This window comes from Myodes glareolus, chromosome 10, assembly GCF_982192425.1.
Source record: "Myodes glareolus chromosome 10, mMyoGla1.1, whole genome shotgun sequence".
In the NCBI taxonomy this organism is placed as follows: Eukaryota; Metazoa; Chordata; class Mammalia; order Rodentia; family Cricetidae; genus Myodes; species Myodes glareolus.
Window position 1 is genome coordinate 53039344 of NC_142035.1, and position 16155 is coordinate 53055498.

Sequence of the window (16155 nt, forward strand, 5' to 3'; positions counted from 1 at the left end):
CACAGAGGCTCCGTCACGGTTCCTTCTAAAGAGATGTAAGAGTCCCTGAAAGCTACCCAGACATACAGAAAGGGCAGGTGTTCTTCCCACTCCAGAAGCTGTTTGATTCAGGAGCTAGGTTGAAACCAACTCATTATTAAAAAGGTTTTGTGTGAATTAGTCCTTGTGAGCTTTGAGACTATTTCCGCTCTAGCCTCCCCTCAGAGACTGTGGATCTGCCATGGTCTCTCCTCTTTCCAGCGGCTGTCAACACTGCCGCTGAGCATACTCAAGTCTATACCGCCCTTCAAATCACTCTTCTCCTCTAATACAGACTCCTACAAACAAAACCAAAACAAAATCCTTGAGTTTAGTGAGCTTGTCTCTGCCTCCCCTTCGCCTAGACGCACCAGGATTATTTTGTGGATAAGAAGTAGAGACATTGGAACGGATGATCTCTGAGATTCCTTCAAGCTTGGGCTTGCCTTCCGCCTACCACCAGAACCAGACTCCCCTACAGAACTGTTGTGGGGTAGTTGATCGCACTGTGGCGCTCAGAGATAGTTAATAAAGTTAACCTTGAATGAGTAGCTGACCAGAATTAGCCATAGAGATTTTGGAGGACTCAGGGTATGATAGAGAGAACAGGGAGGAATAGCAAGGGGGCTTAGAAAGCCTTCATTATTTTTTGGTTTTTTTTCTTTTTCTTTTTTCTGTTTTCGAAAAAGAAAGGATCAGCTGGTCGTTCCTTCACTGCTTTATTGATCTATCAAGTTTTTACCTCAACATTTGACTCCCACTTTTTTTATTGACAATAGAACAATTTAGATAAACGCTTCACAGAACACTGTGTAAAAGAAACACAGTAGCAGATGATGAACACTTGGGATGCAGCTCCGCAAAGGCGTGTTGGCTGACCACTTTTCTGTTCTTTCAGACATGTCACGTAAACTGGAGACTGGATGGATGTCTTTCAGTACTTCAGCCGCAGACCTACTAGCGTGAGGCATTGTCTCAGCATTATGAGGCTGGCCCTCTGTGTGGCGCTTTTATGATTGAACTTGGAAAGAAACTGTGTTCGTCTTTGAACTCATGGAGCATGGTGAAAGTGAAGCCAACATTGGCCTCATGCTCTACCAGAGACACCATATTTCGTTAAGAACCAGCAACAGATAGCAAATAATTTGACTTTTTCTGCTTGTCCCTTTTCAGTGACCTTACCTAAGTGGCAGTCACAGTTTTGTTTTGTTTTTTTTTTTTTGGATTTTGTTGTTGTTGTTTTTTGTTAGCTTGTTTATTTTTTGAGACAGGGTCTCTGCAAACTAGGCTGGCCTGGAACTCAGACAAATATTCCTGCCTTTGTCTCGAGTGCTGGGATTAAAAGCATACACCACCATGCCTGGTGTAGAAACAGTGTAATTGAGCTGTATCTACTGCCAGTAGATCCTTTTTTTTTTTTTTTTTAACTGAGTGCAGGGTTTAATACAGCTGAATAGGCTGGAGGCTCTCAAAGGTCAAGGGTACAGACACTCTAGGCAGCAAAGGAAACAGAAGAGGCTGCTGACACCCCTAGTACCCTATGTCTGAGCAAATACTAGCAGATGTGTGTGAGCACACAGGATTTCTGTTTTTAAAGATTTATTTGTTATGTATACAGTGTTCTGCCTGCAGGCCAGAAGAGGCAACCAGATCTCATTACAGATGGTTGTGAGCCACTGTGTGGTTGCTGGGAATTGAACTCTGGAAGAACAGTCAGTGCTCTTAACCTCTGAGCCATCTCTCCAGTCCCTTGGGCTTTTTTCATTATTCAGTGCAAACACATACCAAAGTGTGTGTTCTCAAGACTGACTCAGATTTGTGGATGGAGGACACTGCTAATTTTTTTCAAGAATTGAGAAACAGAGCAGAATTATTCTATTTATAGAAATAGAATTGAGAAATAATGTCATAAAAAAAGATGTTCCACGTTAAGTAGATTATGGGTTGTCAGGTGAGATCATACAGATACATCATTACTAGGTTATATTACATCCCAACTTAATTAAACAAGCATACAAAATATGATTGGTAGGCCATTCATTAAACCATTGGAATGACTGACAGAGTTATAGTGTTGCCATGGCTTCAAAAACAACAATATTGAAGCCATGGCCAAAAAGAAGAAGCAAACAAACTAACAAACAAAATCCATGGTGGATGCACTGGATCACTAGGACAATAGTCACGCCATTTCTTTGTCTACTCCCTTTAGCCTCCTTATTGACACCTGCCTCCGGGCCTGTCTCTCTGCGTCTCTATAATGCACTGCACAAGGTGCCAATCCTTTGCATGTGGGCCTTGTGAGCTTAGACTCCCGGTAGCAGGCCTGCGAATCACACTGGGTATCTGAAGAACGTGGTCTGGCTTTTTGCCTAGCCTTTCAGAGCCGAGGCCATGCAGCAGGCCTCTCCTGGGGAACAGATTAACTCCTGTGAGCTGCTGCTTTTCCTTCTCATTTATGATTCATGACCCGGGCTGTATTTTTAGCTTTTATTTATTTGGGTCTAAGAAGTGAGTTGGAAGGAAATGTAGTTTGGAATCTCACGGAAGAACAAGGAGGAAACTGGTATCAAGTTGAAGAGAGGGTTGGCAGTTTGGGAATAATAAACAAACATGACATTCAGCAAATATTCAGAACCCACGGGGGTTCCACACTGGGCTAGGTGCTGAGACTGGAAGACTTCAGCAGACTCAGCTTCCACACTCTAAGTGTCAAACGGTTCATTAGCCAGCTTCTTTGTTCATTAACCAATAAAAGCAACACATATACAGAATGACTTCCCACACCAGTTCATCATGAATATATTGTTTTGTTTTGTTTTGAGGCAGGGTTTCTCTGTGTAGCCCTGGCTGTCCTGGAACTCACTCTCTAGACCAGTTTGGCCTTGAACCCAGAGATCTGCCTGCATCTGCCTCCCGAGATCTGAGATTAGAGGTGTGTACTCACATGTCCAGTTTGGAAAGGAATGTATTATAATCCCTGCTGATACCCCCTCCACATATCCAGACTTTAGTCTCACAGTACTTGGAGTTGGGGAGCACCCGGTTATGCTTGCCCTGTGCCCACTGCTGGAAAACCTCTCTTCCAACCTAACGGGCTTGCTTTTCCTGACTCCCCCATATCCCTTTTTCTGAGAAATCTCCCCTGGCTCCCTGAAGCTCCAGCCCCCACAGCTCTGCAATCTGCTACTGTCGTGTCCCTATAGAAAGCACTCTTGATTGACGTCCCTTCAAGGTAGTTGAGGCTTTCTCATCAGCTCTCCAAGATAAGCAGATGGAGGGGAAGGTGCCCAAGAAGAACACTGTCACCCAACACAGAAACTACTACACACTGAAACCTCTCCATGGGCCAAACATATGGTTTGCAAAATTGGACAGCTAGTAAGTACACGCAAAGCTCAGACCAAGTCCTAACGTGTTTTGACTCTGTGATAGTCTCACTTCTTTTTCATGTTGACCCTCACGGGGCCAGTCAGCTTGTTCAGTGTTAACAGGTCAGTGTGGGTCTCAGTGTCTTCCTTGTGTTGTGTATCCACAGTGCGTTGTCTGAGGCTGTGTTCTGTGTGATCCGCATCCAGCTCCCTGGGCCCATAGTAACTTCTGAATTGTAAGAGGAAAAAAAAAAAAAAAGGATAGGCCGCTGTTGTGTGATGTCATCGACCAAATGAGGAGCTACGTCCAACTTCCAAAAGGCTAACAGAGTAATCCATATGCAGGGAAGGGGAACGTTGGAAATGCTTTAGGACTGGCACTAGTGACTCCCACATACACAAAAGAAAGCAGCAGAGGAGGCAGAGTGGAAATAAAAGAAGGGTGCTATGTTTAGAGGAATGAGGGTCTTCGGGGATCAGGCAGGGCTTGTCTCACTAACCACAGGCCTCTGATTTAGTAACTGTGGGCATCAATTATTCAGCCGTACCCCCACCCTTAAATTAGCACTTTTAAAGCTTGTCCTCTGAATGTATTAATTCTTTGACACATGGGGATTCCCCTGCCCCCATCAGGAGAGAGGCAGGAGAAAGCAGCCAACTGATACCACAAAAGTGAACCAAAGTGGGGCAGGCTTTGCAAGCCAGGCTCTCCATTCACACTTGTATTATGAGCCACCAGTCCCAGAAGGTGGAAGACTTTCTCCTGGAACAAGAGGCTAGCATTTATGGTCCCCTTGGAATAGGCCTTTACACGTTGATAAAAATCTCTCAACAGCTGCTTAGAAGGCTTGGGCAACAATGCCGCAAAGACTTGCTTAAAGGTATTGGTTGCAACTTTTGAATTTTAATTGCCAAGTTAAAGCCATTGAACACCGAATACAAGGCCCAGGGACCCTCTACTAAGATGATAATGAGAATTTTTATCAGAGAGAATTCACCATTGTCTGCTCCAATTCCTGCTTTCTTGGAACACAAAGGATGATTGGTATGGGGTGGAATTGAAGACTAATCTTACCATCATAGGTGGCTGAGTTCATATTCAGATGCTGTGGTTACTGGGTTGTTAGAGTCTGGGGCCGAGTCCCAGCAGTGCTACCAACCTGGCTTCAGCTTGTCCTCAACTGGGCAGCTGAAGAGACAGAGCAATAGTGAAAAACAGAGCAGGCAGATGTGTTCATTCTGGCCACATTGGTAAGAGATATGAATAAGGAGGTCCTGGTGTCCCCCAAGTTCATCTTCAGAGTCCAGACATTGGGTTTATGGGTAGGTGGAAGGCAAGAAGTATGCACAAGCAAGCAGACCCAGGCAAGGTGTGCCCTTCCCCACCACTGATCATTGACTCTGTGCCAGTCCTTTCTTGTCAAGTGGTCTGAGAATATGTCAGAACTGTGGGGAATCTCTTCCTGGAAGACAAGTGTCTTTTCTGGCTGGCACCAGGCTTTAGATTTCTTCTTCTCACAGCAAGAGTCTTGGGAAAAGTCTGTTTCTTGGGGTCCATTGATTAAATAATATGGTCACTAAAGGGAGGAACACAAATGTCTCTACTTGGAATATCCTCATCCTTGACAAGGTGCTTATACTGTGACGTAATCCTCAAAATGGTACATTTTATAAAGAATAAAAATTTTCTTGGCTTGTGGCTCTGGAGTCTGGAGAGTCCAAGAACACTATGCTGCCATCTGCTCCCCATCCGGCTAGGGTGAAGAGGACGCCACGATGAGACGGAGCTTGTGTGCTAGTTTGGGCTCTATCGGATGGATGGGTGGAAGAGAGACCCAACACAGTATCTTTATTCTATAGATGTTCAGGCGCTTGGACTCATTTTCATTTTAAATATCTCCCTAGATTATACCTATTTTGATACATGTCACACCTTAAGAGGATAGTCACTATGGTGAAACCTCTACGTGATCCAGGAACCTGATCAGAACTGTCATTAATATCTGTCTTATGGATAAGACGCTGTAACCTTTAGTTTAAAGCAATGTTCAACACAGTGTGCATATCACATATAACATGTGCTCGCACACACGCACAGAAACTATGTTAACGCCTTTTCAAACATCAATGTGTCTGTCATATTTTTTCATAGACCTACAGGGCATCATTTCTCCTACATGATAAATTTTGGGGTTAGGAGGTGTCATAATACAGACAGCTTCAAACATCAGAAGACCTGAGCTCCACATTAACCAGCCCCGGGACCCTTGAGCAGAGCACTGAGCTTCTGATGTCAGTTTTTCCAGCTGTCCAAAGAGATTGCCCACCCCCCTCTTTAGGCCCTGCACCAGTTTCATCCCGGGGATCAAATTAAGTGATACTCCCAAGAGTACATGGAGCACAACCCTGTTTGTGCAAAAGCACCTGGTGACACAGGATGATTGTCCTGCCTAGGCACAGCAGCAGAGAGAATTTCTTGTGACTTCAATATTGTTCCTAGGAGAGGTCACAGCCCTGAAAATGCTCTCTGTGTGGGGTTTGCCTCTGGGATGACCTCAAGTTGGATAATTTCATCTGTGCTCAGGTCTGTAGGCAGAGATGAAACCTCCCTCAGTTCAAAATATGTCTTATGTAAGGGATTTTCATGAGAGTAGGATGGTTGGAATGAGGGCAGAAATGGCCGGCATACTCGCCTTGCCCACTGATGATCAGCATCTTTTTCAACTAGATTAGAAGGTTTCTATACACAATCACATACACATTTTAGCCATTTTAAGGTGGCAACACGACTAAGATTTTTATTTTATGTTCTGGCTTCTGCCCCAAAGTTATTCCATTTGCAGGATTGCATGTTCCCCTCTGCCAAAGAGAAACTCTCGAGTCAGCCTGAAAACCCCACTTATTTTTACAAATTGTCAGAAATTATACTTTCGATGTCACCGGCTCTACTTATTCAAGTAAACCAGGAATGGAAGTAGAGTGGAGATAATTCCCTCCATAGCCTCTGAGTGATGGAGTCTGCTCAGTGGAGGAGAGAAAGAGGATCTGGTCCCGGAATAACAGGCCTTTCTGGCCCCAGTCTTGCCACTTGGCTTGGGCTCTGTCCTGGAGCATGAGATCTCCCTCTCAGTGGAACAAGCAGAAGGCACAACTTAGCTTTAGAAGGTTCTATTGTTGTGAGCACCAAGGACTCCAGAAGGTTGAAATTTCCTGGATACCAAGTTCCTATTTGTAAATGAGTAAACACACCCAGGGTTTCTAAGCTTTGACCTTGGTGTAGAAAGAGGAGTTCTCAGTTCACGCTTAGAGTGAAAACAAACAAGCAAACAAAAGTTTCAATTTAATTAACCAAGAGGTATTTGAGGAGCTGCTGGGTGCCAGGCAGTACTCCAGGGGATGTCAACAGAGCAATCCTGTTTTACATTGTTTACTTCAAGCAAGGGAGACAGAAGATAGACAGATACATATTATTTTCAGCAACAGGGGCACGAAGAGAAACAGAATAGAACAGGGAATGAAGGTGAAGGAAGTGGGGGACATTCTGCTTCCTAAATGTCCCATCACTCTAAGAGAAGCAATGTTTGTCAATACCAGGTGACTTCTGGGGTGGGGCGCCGTTTGTTCTGAGCAGCGTGTCTTCCCAGCCCAGAAGAAGGATTTACCCATCCATCTCCAGAAGACCCACCTTTCAAATCAAATCTGGTGGGAGAGCTTCAGGTGACGTAGTTCCAGGGTTATCTTAACAGATGCCATACTCCTTTAAGAATGACCATCTTTTAGGTGGTCCAGCTAGCTAGCATGTAGGCTATTTTGAGACTTCCTGAACATCATTTCTTGGCAAATTCCTTGAAATAAATCATGTATTGCACTGTCAGAGGTGCAGGTCAGCATGATGACTAAGACTCCTCCCCCCACTCACCACCTCCCCGTCCTTGAGAAGCCTGTAGTGCAGCTGGGATTTAGCCATCGAAACAAACCGCGGCCTCACTGGTTCAGTGCAGCAGGGAGGTGTGACCAAAAAACAAGCAGAGAACACCGCCTCCACGGCAGACCATCAGAGCTTCTGATTCTTGGTTCATTCATTCATTAGTCAACCATGCATACCTGAGGGGTTTATTCCAGGGTCACATATTGTCTGCTGATAACGCTCACTTGGCTTCATAACCGTCATTGTCTCTGGACAATTGCTTTACTGGGATGTAGCTTCCATGCCATACAGTTCATTGATTGTGATGAACCCTATGGTTCGTTCATAATTGTATTCAAAGTATATCATTCATTTGGGCCAAGTTTTGCATATTCATCGAGTTGTATAACCATTACCGAGTTTAGAACATTGCTATCGGCCCTGAAAGAAACCACACTTGCCAGCAGCCACACGCTGTCCACATCCTTCCCAGTTCCTACTTCTGAGTTACTAATCCCCAAGTGAGGGAGACAGAAAATGGACAAATATATTGTCTTTTCAGCAATAGATGCTTGAAGAGAAATAGAAGAGGGCAGAGCGTGGCCGGGGGTGGGGGGAGAGATGGCAGCAGTCTGGATTATTTTACGTGAATAAAATCATACAATAGGCATTCTTTTTTCACTGCCCCCCCCCGCCCTGGATTAATGATTTCAGAGTTCATCTATGTTATAGCATGCTTCCACACCTCCTTCCCTTTCATTTCCTGACACCAGGCTAAGGCACAGTTATAGGTCCTTTCTCCACACGTCAGTTGGTGGACGTGGGGATGCTTCCAGCCTGTGGCTGTTACGGATGCAGCTCCTCTGAACGATTGTGTGCACTTGTGTTGCTGTGCATCTGCAGTTTCCCTGCGTCTCTTCTAGTGGTGGGAATGCTGGTCTGTACATTAGTTCTCTCTTATTTTCCTGAAGCACTGCTCAGCTGCTTCCCCTCATGTTGGCACCAGCTAACATTTTTAGTGCTGGGTGGCAGTTCTCCTTTCTATATGTCTTTACTAATGTCTACCTTTTGGGGGCTTTTGTTTGCTTTTGTTTTAAATTATGCCTTCCAGAGGTTATGGAGTGGTTTGATTTGTATTTCTCTAACTGATGGATCGTGTTGGATTTCTTTCCAGATGTTTACTGGCGACTATGTTAAACAACTCAGGTCATCAGGCTTGGTGGCAGGGGCTCTTACCACTGAGCTGTCTCAGGTCATCCACTGGGGTTGGGTGTCTGCTACAAGGGCAGCCTTGCTCTGCTGGACTTTGATGGCAGCCTTCAGTGTTTCTTTCCTATGTCTTTTCTTCTTTGTCTTATTTCACACTTACCAACTGCAGGGCCTATCTATTTCTCTCCATGAGCGTGGTGGTCTTCCCTCCTCCGAGCCCAGGAGTAGTTCCTTGTAAAGATGGTGCCCTAGTTTGTTATGTGCTGCTGTGGATGAAACACCCTGACTAAACCACCAGGTGGGAAAGAATCAGAAACCTTCGAGGAACACGTGCAGCTGATTGGCTCAGTCTCATCACCTGCTCAGCATACTTTCTTAAATAACCCAGGCCCACCCGCCTAGGGGTGGCTCCACCCACAGTGGCTGGGCCCTCCCACCGCAATCGTTCATTAAGAAAATGCATCCCTGCCCATGAGCTAATTTAGTGAAGACAATTCCTTAACTGAGGTCCTATCTTCCCAGTGACACCAGTTGGTGTCAAACATTAACCATTACAGAAGGAACCATGAGTTGTTGGTTCAAAGGTCCCTGCAGGTGAAATGTTAAGCCTGTTTTTTTGTTTTTTTTTTTTAAATTTTTAATTCTAATATGACAGACTTCCTTTAAAAAAAAGAAAGAAATAAAAAGAAAGAAAAAAGAGTCAGTTCTAATGTCTGAGTAATTTCCAGGGCCCAGCACAAGGACTGTGTCTCCAGTACCTGAAGACAAGGGGTAACACATGAAAATATGTATTCATCTTCGCTGTACTTCATTGACTTCATTCGCTGCCTATCCCAATGACTGCAGTCATCAACAAGGTCCTGTTTCATCACTATTACTTATCTGGACAGACCAAAGGAAGGGAATGGGAGCTGAAAATGTTCTCTTTCCTGTTTGCCATTACTTCAATACTGCCATAGTGCAGCAATGGGCTGCAGCCTCTAGACCAGCGGTTCCCAACCTTCCTCATGCTGTGATCCTTTAATGCAGTTCCTCACGTTGTGACGACCCCAACCACAAAATTGCCTCATTTTACTTTGTAACTGTAATTTTGCTACCGTTCTGACTCATAATGCAAGTATCTGATATGCAGGAGATCCGATATGTGATCTCCCTACCCACAGGTTGAGAGCTGCGCTCTAGAGTAACTGTGATTCGGTCTCGGTGGACAAAGGAGAGGAAGCCAAGCATTTCTCCTCAATAGACTCCAGTGCCCTTGTCTCTTCCAATGGAGGTGCTGATGGGTCACCACTAGGAAGACAGCCAAGTCATTCTTTTGGAGGTTGTCCATACTTAGGAGCTGGGGTTTTAGGAACAGAGATTAGGTCTTATGTGGGTCTGCATTTGATAGACCAAAGGGAGCTACTGCCATCTCTGGTTTATCCTGACAAACCAAACTTCTTCTTTGGGCCTTGCCATTCAGAAACTCTTTACTTATGAGGTTCAGAAGTTCCTAGACAAAGAAATGGACAGATTGTTTTAGATACTGCTTCCCCGCCCCCGCCGACTCCACTGGGACTTGGAGGTGGCAAAAATCCATTCTGGCATCTTCCACATGTACCCCACCCTTGGAAGGGAATTGTCCTCACTGTTAGTCACCTCTGCATGACTCCATTCCCTTCTCCTGCCCCGCACCTTGTGTTGCACCACAGTGAGACTAGCTGACAGTGACATCACTCCAATCTTGATGGCTGTGTGAATTGCCTTGGAGGGTCACTTGGAGGTGCCTTACAGGGATGTGGGTAGGAGGTAATAACATGCGTGTATGCATGCATGTATGTATGTGTGGGGGTTAAGAAGGGAACCTTGGGGATGACCCTCTCTTTCCTTCCTCTACCTAATAAAACCCTCCTCCTTATTGGCAGCTGGAATCCCCTGTTGGGGTCCCATCCCACTGAGTTAGAATCCCACCCATTCTCACAGACTCCTGCACATGGGACTCAGACCTCATCAGCCTTGGGATTTCTGTCCCACCTGGTCGTCTTTGCTCTTCATCCTCTGCTATCCAGGCTCACTGTGGACTTGCCTTTTTTCTCGGTCTCCATCATCCTACTCCTCCACAAATACTGCCGTCTGGGCTGGTTGTCTCCAGAGTCTGAAGTGGAACAATTCTGCCACCCACGGAGCATACTGCCGAGAGATCCACAGACCTGCTAGCGGCAGCATCCCAACCCTGACCTGCACCACCTGTGATGATAGTGTTGCCAGTGTCATAGAATCTAGAATTACCTGGGAGATGGGCCTTTGGGCATGTGGGGCAGGCGATGCAGTTACCTTGTTTGTACTGAGATGGGAAGACCTTCCTACTGGGGTGGCCTCATTCCCTAGCAGGGATTCCGGCTTGCACACATTGGACAAAGAAAGCTGAGCACAATCGGTTATCATTCTTGACTTTGTGAATGCTATGTGACCCGGCGGCTGCAGACTCCTTCCGCCTTGAATGCCCCACCAGGATGAACTGTACCCTGGAACTCTGAGCCAAATAGAACCTTCGTCCCTTAAGTTGCTTTTGTCTTTATCACAGCAACAGAAAACAAGTCTGAAGCAGCACTCATGTCTTTTTCTGGGACCTTCATGTTCCTGTTCTTCTTTGGCACAGGCAGAGAGACTCAGCCAAATCTGCATCACCTTCTGCAACTTCTCTCTACTTATTTTAAAGATACAATAAAAAATAAAAATAACGACACATACAGTAGAGCACCAGATACTGTAGAGTAACAGAAGTCCTCTCTCTCTCTCTCTCTCTCTCTCTCTCTCTCTCTCTCTCTCTCTCTGTGTGTGTGTGTGTGTGTGTGTGTGTTTGCTAAGTAAGTATCCCTGGGTGCTGGGCACAGTCCCAGGCCCCTTTCAACAGTGCTTCTAGCCAAGGAAATGACCGAACAAACTGACGGATCTGAAGCTCAGTGACATGGAAGGGACCAGGAAGGGCTGTGCTCATGCGCGGCCTAGCGAGTCTAAGGACGATTTGTGTTAATTAAAACCTGCAGGAAGGAGAAGAATCAGACGTGTAAAGTGGAGAGAGACGAGTTAGTCAGGGAGAACGGCTCAAGGGGAGGCCCTGCCCTTGGGAAGGCTGGGGTGGATGCGAAGGATGGAGGCCAAGACTGCATCAGAGTGTGGAAGTGGGGCACTTAGTAATGGGAACAAAGAAAGCAAAGGACTAGGTACTGATGGTAATGGCTGTTTGGGTAATAGACGTGAAGAGATTTCAGCAGGGATGATAAGAGATCTTTATATATTATATATGTTACATATGATAATATATGTAAGTCGTTTGCCCTCACTGCTTAAATATATGCATATAATATATACATATGTATAAATAAATAAACATGTTATTTTCATTTTTAGAAATCCCTATGTATGAAATATGTATAAAGATGTAGTGCCTATCATCTTTCGGGCAGGTACCATATCAGCTTGAGTTAGTGATGTAACTGCCAGGGAAGGCACCCACCTCAGCACCAAGCCGGCATTCTGGAGAACTGGAAGTGTAGCCCAGACCTGCTCCCCACTTGTGTATAGACTCCATTCTTCTCCAGACTGGTGTTTGGAAGTTTGGGCTGAATGAGTCAGGTTCTAGGGTGAGGAGGGAAGAGAGGGCCATGTAGTCAGAGAAACCAATGGGGACTCTCAGGTGGCCCTTCCAGTCTGCGTCATCGTAGATCCAGGACTGTGGCACCTCCTTCATTATAGTTCTGACATGCGCTTTCCAGCTGAGCCCCTAAAGCAACATTACTTTGTCTAGAAAGCCTTAAGTGTCAGGCAGCCCCCATCCCGGACAGCCCACTTCCCTGCAGTGCTCAAGTCTGAGATGTTAAGAGCCAAGTATCCAGAATGGTTTTGTGTCCGTATCGGAGACCCCGGGAGGAGTACGGCTAGGGGGGTTCTGGCTGAGAATGTCTTGCCAACACCAGACTTATGGAGGCATCTGAACATCCAGCCAGTTTGGGGACGAGACATTTATAAAATCCACTCAGAAATATTACAAAAAGGATCTGGGGAGTGCCCCCTCCTTTTCTCATGACCTAGGGAGGGTGATGGCTTCCAAAAGACAGCAAAACAGGAAGTACCTCATTTCTGAGGCTCTGGGAGCCCTTTCATTCACACCCCTTGGCATTCTCCAGAGTCACTGCCGCTCTGCTGAAAGGATCCTACAGCCTCACCTGCAGAGATGCTTAGAAAACTGTCACTGTAGCCCTCCCCTTGTCCCTTCCTCCGCTTTGTCCTCTCGGGGACACTGAATTCAATTTTCAGCTGTCAGCCCGTTACTTCCTGGCTTCCCAACTGGCGTCTCGCAATCAATGGGCTCCAAAGCAATTCATAACCTCTCTTTCCTGTCCCCCTGGTCCTGCTGATGGCACTCCAGGTTCCTCTGTGCCCGGGCGGGTGGGAAGCAGCTGAGTCATCTTTGACTCACTCTTCTGCTCTGGGAGCAAATTAACGGCTGAATCCGGTGGTGGTACGGCTTTCCATGATGTCATTCCAATCCTCCTCGCTGCTATCCCTCTTCCGAGTGGGCAAGCATCACTTCCCTCTCTCAGGGAGCCTCCTGCTGCAGACTCTCACTGCTACCCACCTTCACACCAACTTAAGCCTCCTGAACAGCATTCCTGATCCAGCTCCCCTGCTGTTAGGTTGGGCATGAACAGTTTTGGTTTTATAAGTCACAGCACCTTTTCCAGTGTTCCATATTCAAGCTAAACTTACCAAGGACTATTTTAGGGGGTGATTATTACCATTATTATTTCTTTTGAGCCCACAGTGATCTTACAAAAGATGATAAGACCTTATTTTTTATAATTATTTATTTTATGTGCGTTGGTTTTTTTGCATGCATACACGTCTGTGTGAAGGTGTCAGATCCCCTGGAGCTGGAATTACACACAGGGGTGCCATGGGGGTGCTGGGAATTGAACCTGGGATCTCTGGAAGAGCAGTTAGTGCTTCTCACTGCTGAGCCATCCCTCCAGCCTAGATAAGACCTTCTTAATGTTACTGAATTCTGGGTTTTTTGCACATTTAAATGTTTGTTCCAGCGCTTAGGAGATCAGGAAGTCCTGTGTTACTTGTCTCCTATTTATTTTTGCTTCCTCTGACATCTGGGCAGTTATGCCTACTAAGACCTGTTCTGAAAGCTTTCCATAGGTGAAATAATTTAGCTCTTCTAACAATTCCAATTTTATTGTCATTTCATCAAGGACAAAACCAAGGTAGAAAAGTCGGGTCACTAGCTGGGGCTTTAAAATGAAGGCGGGGCAAAGCCAGTGTGTGAATCTGTAGCTCACACAAGTAAAGACCGCAACTCTACACTCCCCACCTCTGAGCCCAAACTCATCCTAGTCCCCGGCATTCCCAAAACCTGAGTTTGTATTTACTTTGTAGTTAACTGATGATTTATAGCCAAGGGGACATGTATGTGCACTGGTGGTCGGAAATATTGATGCAGGTGATGGGCACACATGTAGCTGCCCTCAGGAGCCGACTGTGGGCACTGCCCAGGAAGTCACTGTGTGGCCCAGAGATGGAGTTTTGATATCTGCATCCTCCTACTTCACAACTTTCTTCCTTTTTTTCCTAGTACATGGGCTGCATTGAAGTGCTACAATCAATGAGATCACTGGATTTTGGAATGAGAACCCAAGTTACAAGGTAAGGGCTTGAAACTGAAGGGACTCTAACAGTTTAAAGTCACTGTGGTTTCTCCTGTGGGTCTCTTATGAGGTCTTCAAGTCGTCCATGTGACTAGAGGGGAGAACTGGCCCTCAACCCTGCACGACGGGCTTGATCTCATTGCACAAAAGCTTCAGACCTGTATGGAAAAGCATTAGCGTTACATATGAGGACTTACATGGTGGTTGGGGGTTCAGTCTAAATAAGTAACTGTTTCCCTAGGTACCAAAGTGTTTAAAAGTATGCCTCGCAATAAGATATGAAGAGTCTCCAGCAGATCAAAGAGGTCATTCAAAATAAGACCAAGCAAGAACTTTCAACATCAAAAAAGGCCAGGCTACTGTTCATTCAGTCTTTGACACAAGAACCCGTCTGGGTAGCCTTCCATTTTGTATAATGAAATGGGTGGACCTCTACCCAGAATTGTCCCATGTAGCTTAATGCAAGAAACTATAGCCCTTGTAATGCAGGGCTCAAGTCAGGAGCATCAGTACAAGGCATGCCTCCTTAGAGTCAGCTCTAGGACAAGGAAGGAAAGAGAGCTAAGAAACACCAGCAGCTGGGGAAGCTGTGACAGAAAGGAGGACGAGCTGAAAGAGGAATGGCTTGATTACAGATGGCTGGGAATGAAGATTGGGGCATCTGCCGTGCAGGTGCCAAGTGTGCCTCTGAGCTGTGGCAAGCTCCCATCTGGATCTGTGACTGTGAGACACCTGCTTAAAGGTGAATGCTCTCATTATGGGGGGAGAATAACCTTTCCTGAGGCTCCGCTCATGTGCTCCTAGACATAGAAGTGTCCTGCTACCCAGAAGCCTAAGAAGATCTTCTGCCCCTCAAGGAGACCTGCAGTGTACAAAGAAGTGTTCACTCCTGTGCTATGGTTTTGAAAACCTTATCTCAAAATGTTCTTAGGTTATTTAGAGCAAAATAGGTTTGGGATATAATAAAGTGAAGCCATAGATCCCCAGGACTCTAGGAAGTGCACTCCAGGGGCTTCTGACTCAGAGTCTGCCTTATGAAGTGCTCTGTTCTGCCTTTCCGAATTTCTCCCCACCAATCATTGGCATTCCTTTAAGCACCTTGCTTAGTAGGCATAACGCACAAATATCAGAGAAGGCAAAAATAAATGGGGGACAAATAACACAGGAATATCCAACTTCTTAAAGGTTGTAACAGGCACATAAAAGCACAAAAACACAGAATTTAGCAGCATCAAGATCTTATCATCTCTTGTGAGATGTCAAACCAATGACATACAATTGTGTTTGTGAGACCAGCCTCAGTTCCTGGACTGTAGAAGAGACTTCGTAGATATTTACTGATTAGATCTGTCTTCCTACTGGCTGCAGATTCCGTGTCTGGAGGTGGTCACAACGTTTCTCCTCTTTTATACCCTATTTTTCACATCCTTACACCCGTTGTGTCTTCCTCCAAGGACACGGATTCTAGACTACTTTCCATCCTTTTAGCCTATTCAGGCTTCATTCCAATGATTCTACATCCGAGAAAACGCTTTCTGTAATCCTCCCTACGGATGCCAGGAAGTGGGTTGATCCTAGGTGCCTTGGGCAAGTGCATAGGACGGATGAGTCCTAATTATTCTGACCTGAGTGCTATAGTTTGACTGGGCCCCCGTTCATACAAATAAACTTATTTGGCGGTGTGGTCATGTTAAGATAAAATACCTTTTGGAAGAGATTAAGTGACAGAGACAGAGCTCTTCTTGTAAGTAGAATTAGTGCCCTTTTCAAAGAGGTCCAGGGAGCTGCTGGCCCCTTCTTCCACATGAAGATACAGAAAGGGCTCTCTGCTATGAAAGAAGGAGACTTTGTCAGACACTGAGCCTGGTGGCATTTTCATCTTGGGCTTGCCAGCTTCCAGGACTACAAGAAATAAATGATTTTCTCCGTTTTAATATCTGCTATAGAAGCAGGAGTC

At 45.6% G+C, this 16155-nt stretch overlaps 1 protein-coding gene across 1 annotated transcript in view; it reads left to right on the top strand.

Annotated features, from left to right (window-relative positions):
• Nucleotides 1-16155, top strand: part of Shc4 (SHC adaptor protein 4) — a 98744-nt gene that overhangs the window by 15103 nt on the left and 67486 nt on the right. The window contains exon 2 of the mRNA XM_048459548.3: nt 14126-14196. Coding sequence (XP_048315505.2) covers nt 14126-14196 — 71 coding nt within the window. The remainder of the gene's footprint in view (nt 1-14125; nt 14197-16155) is intronic.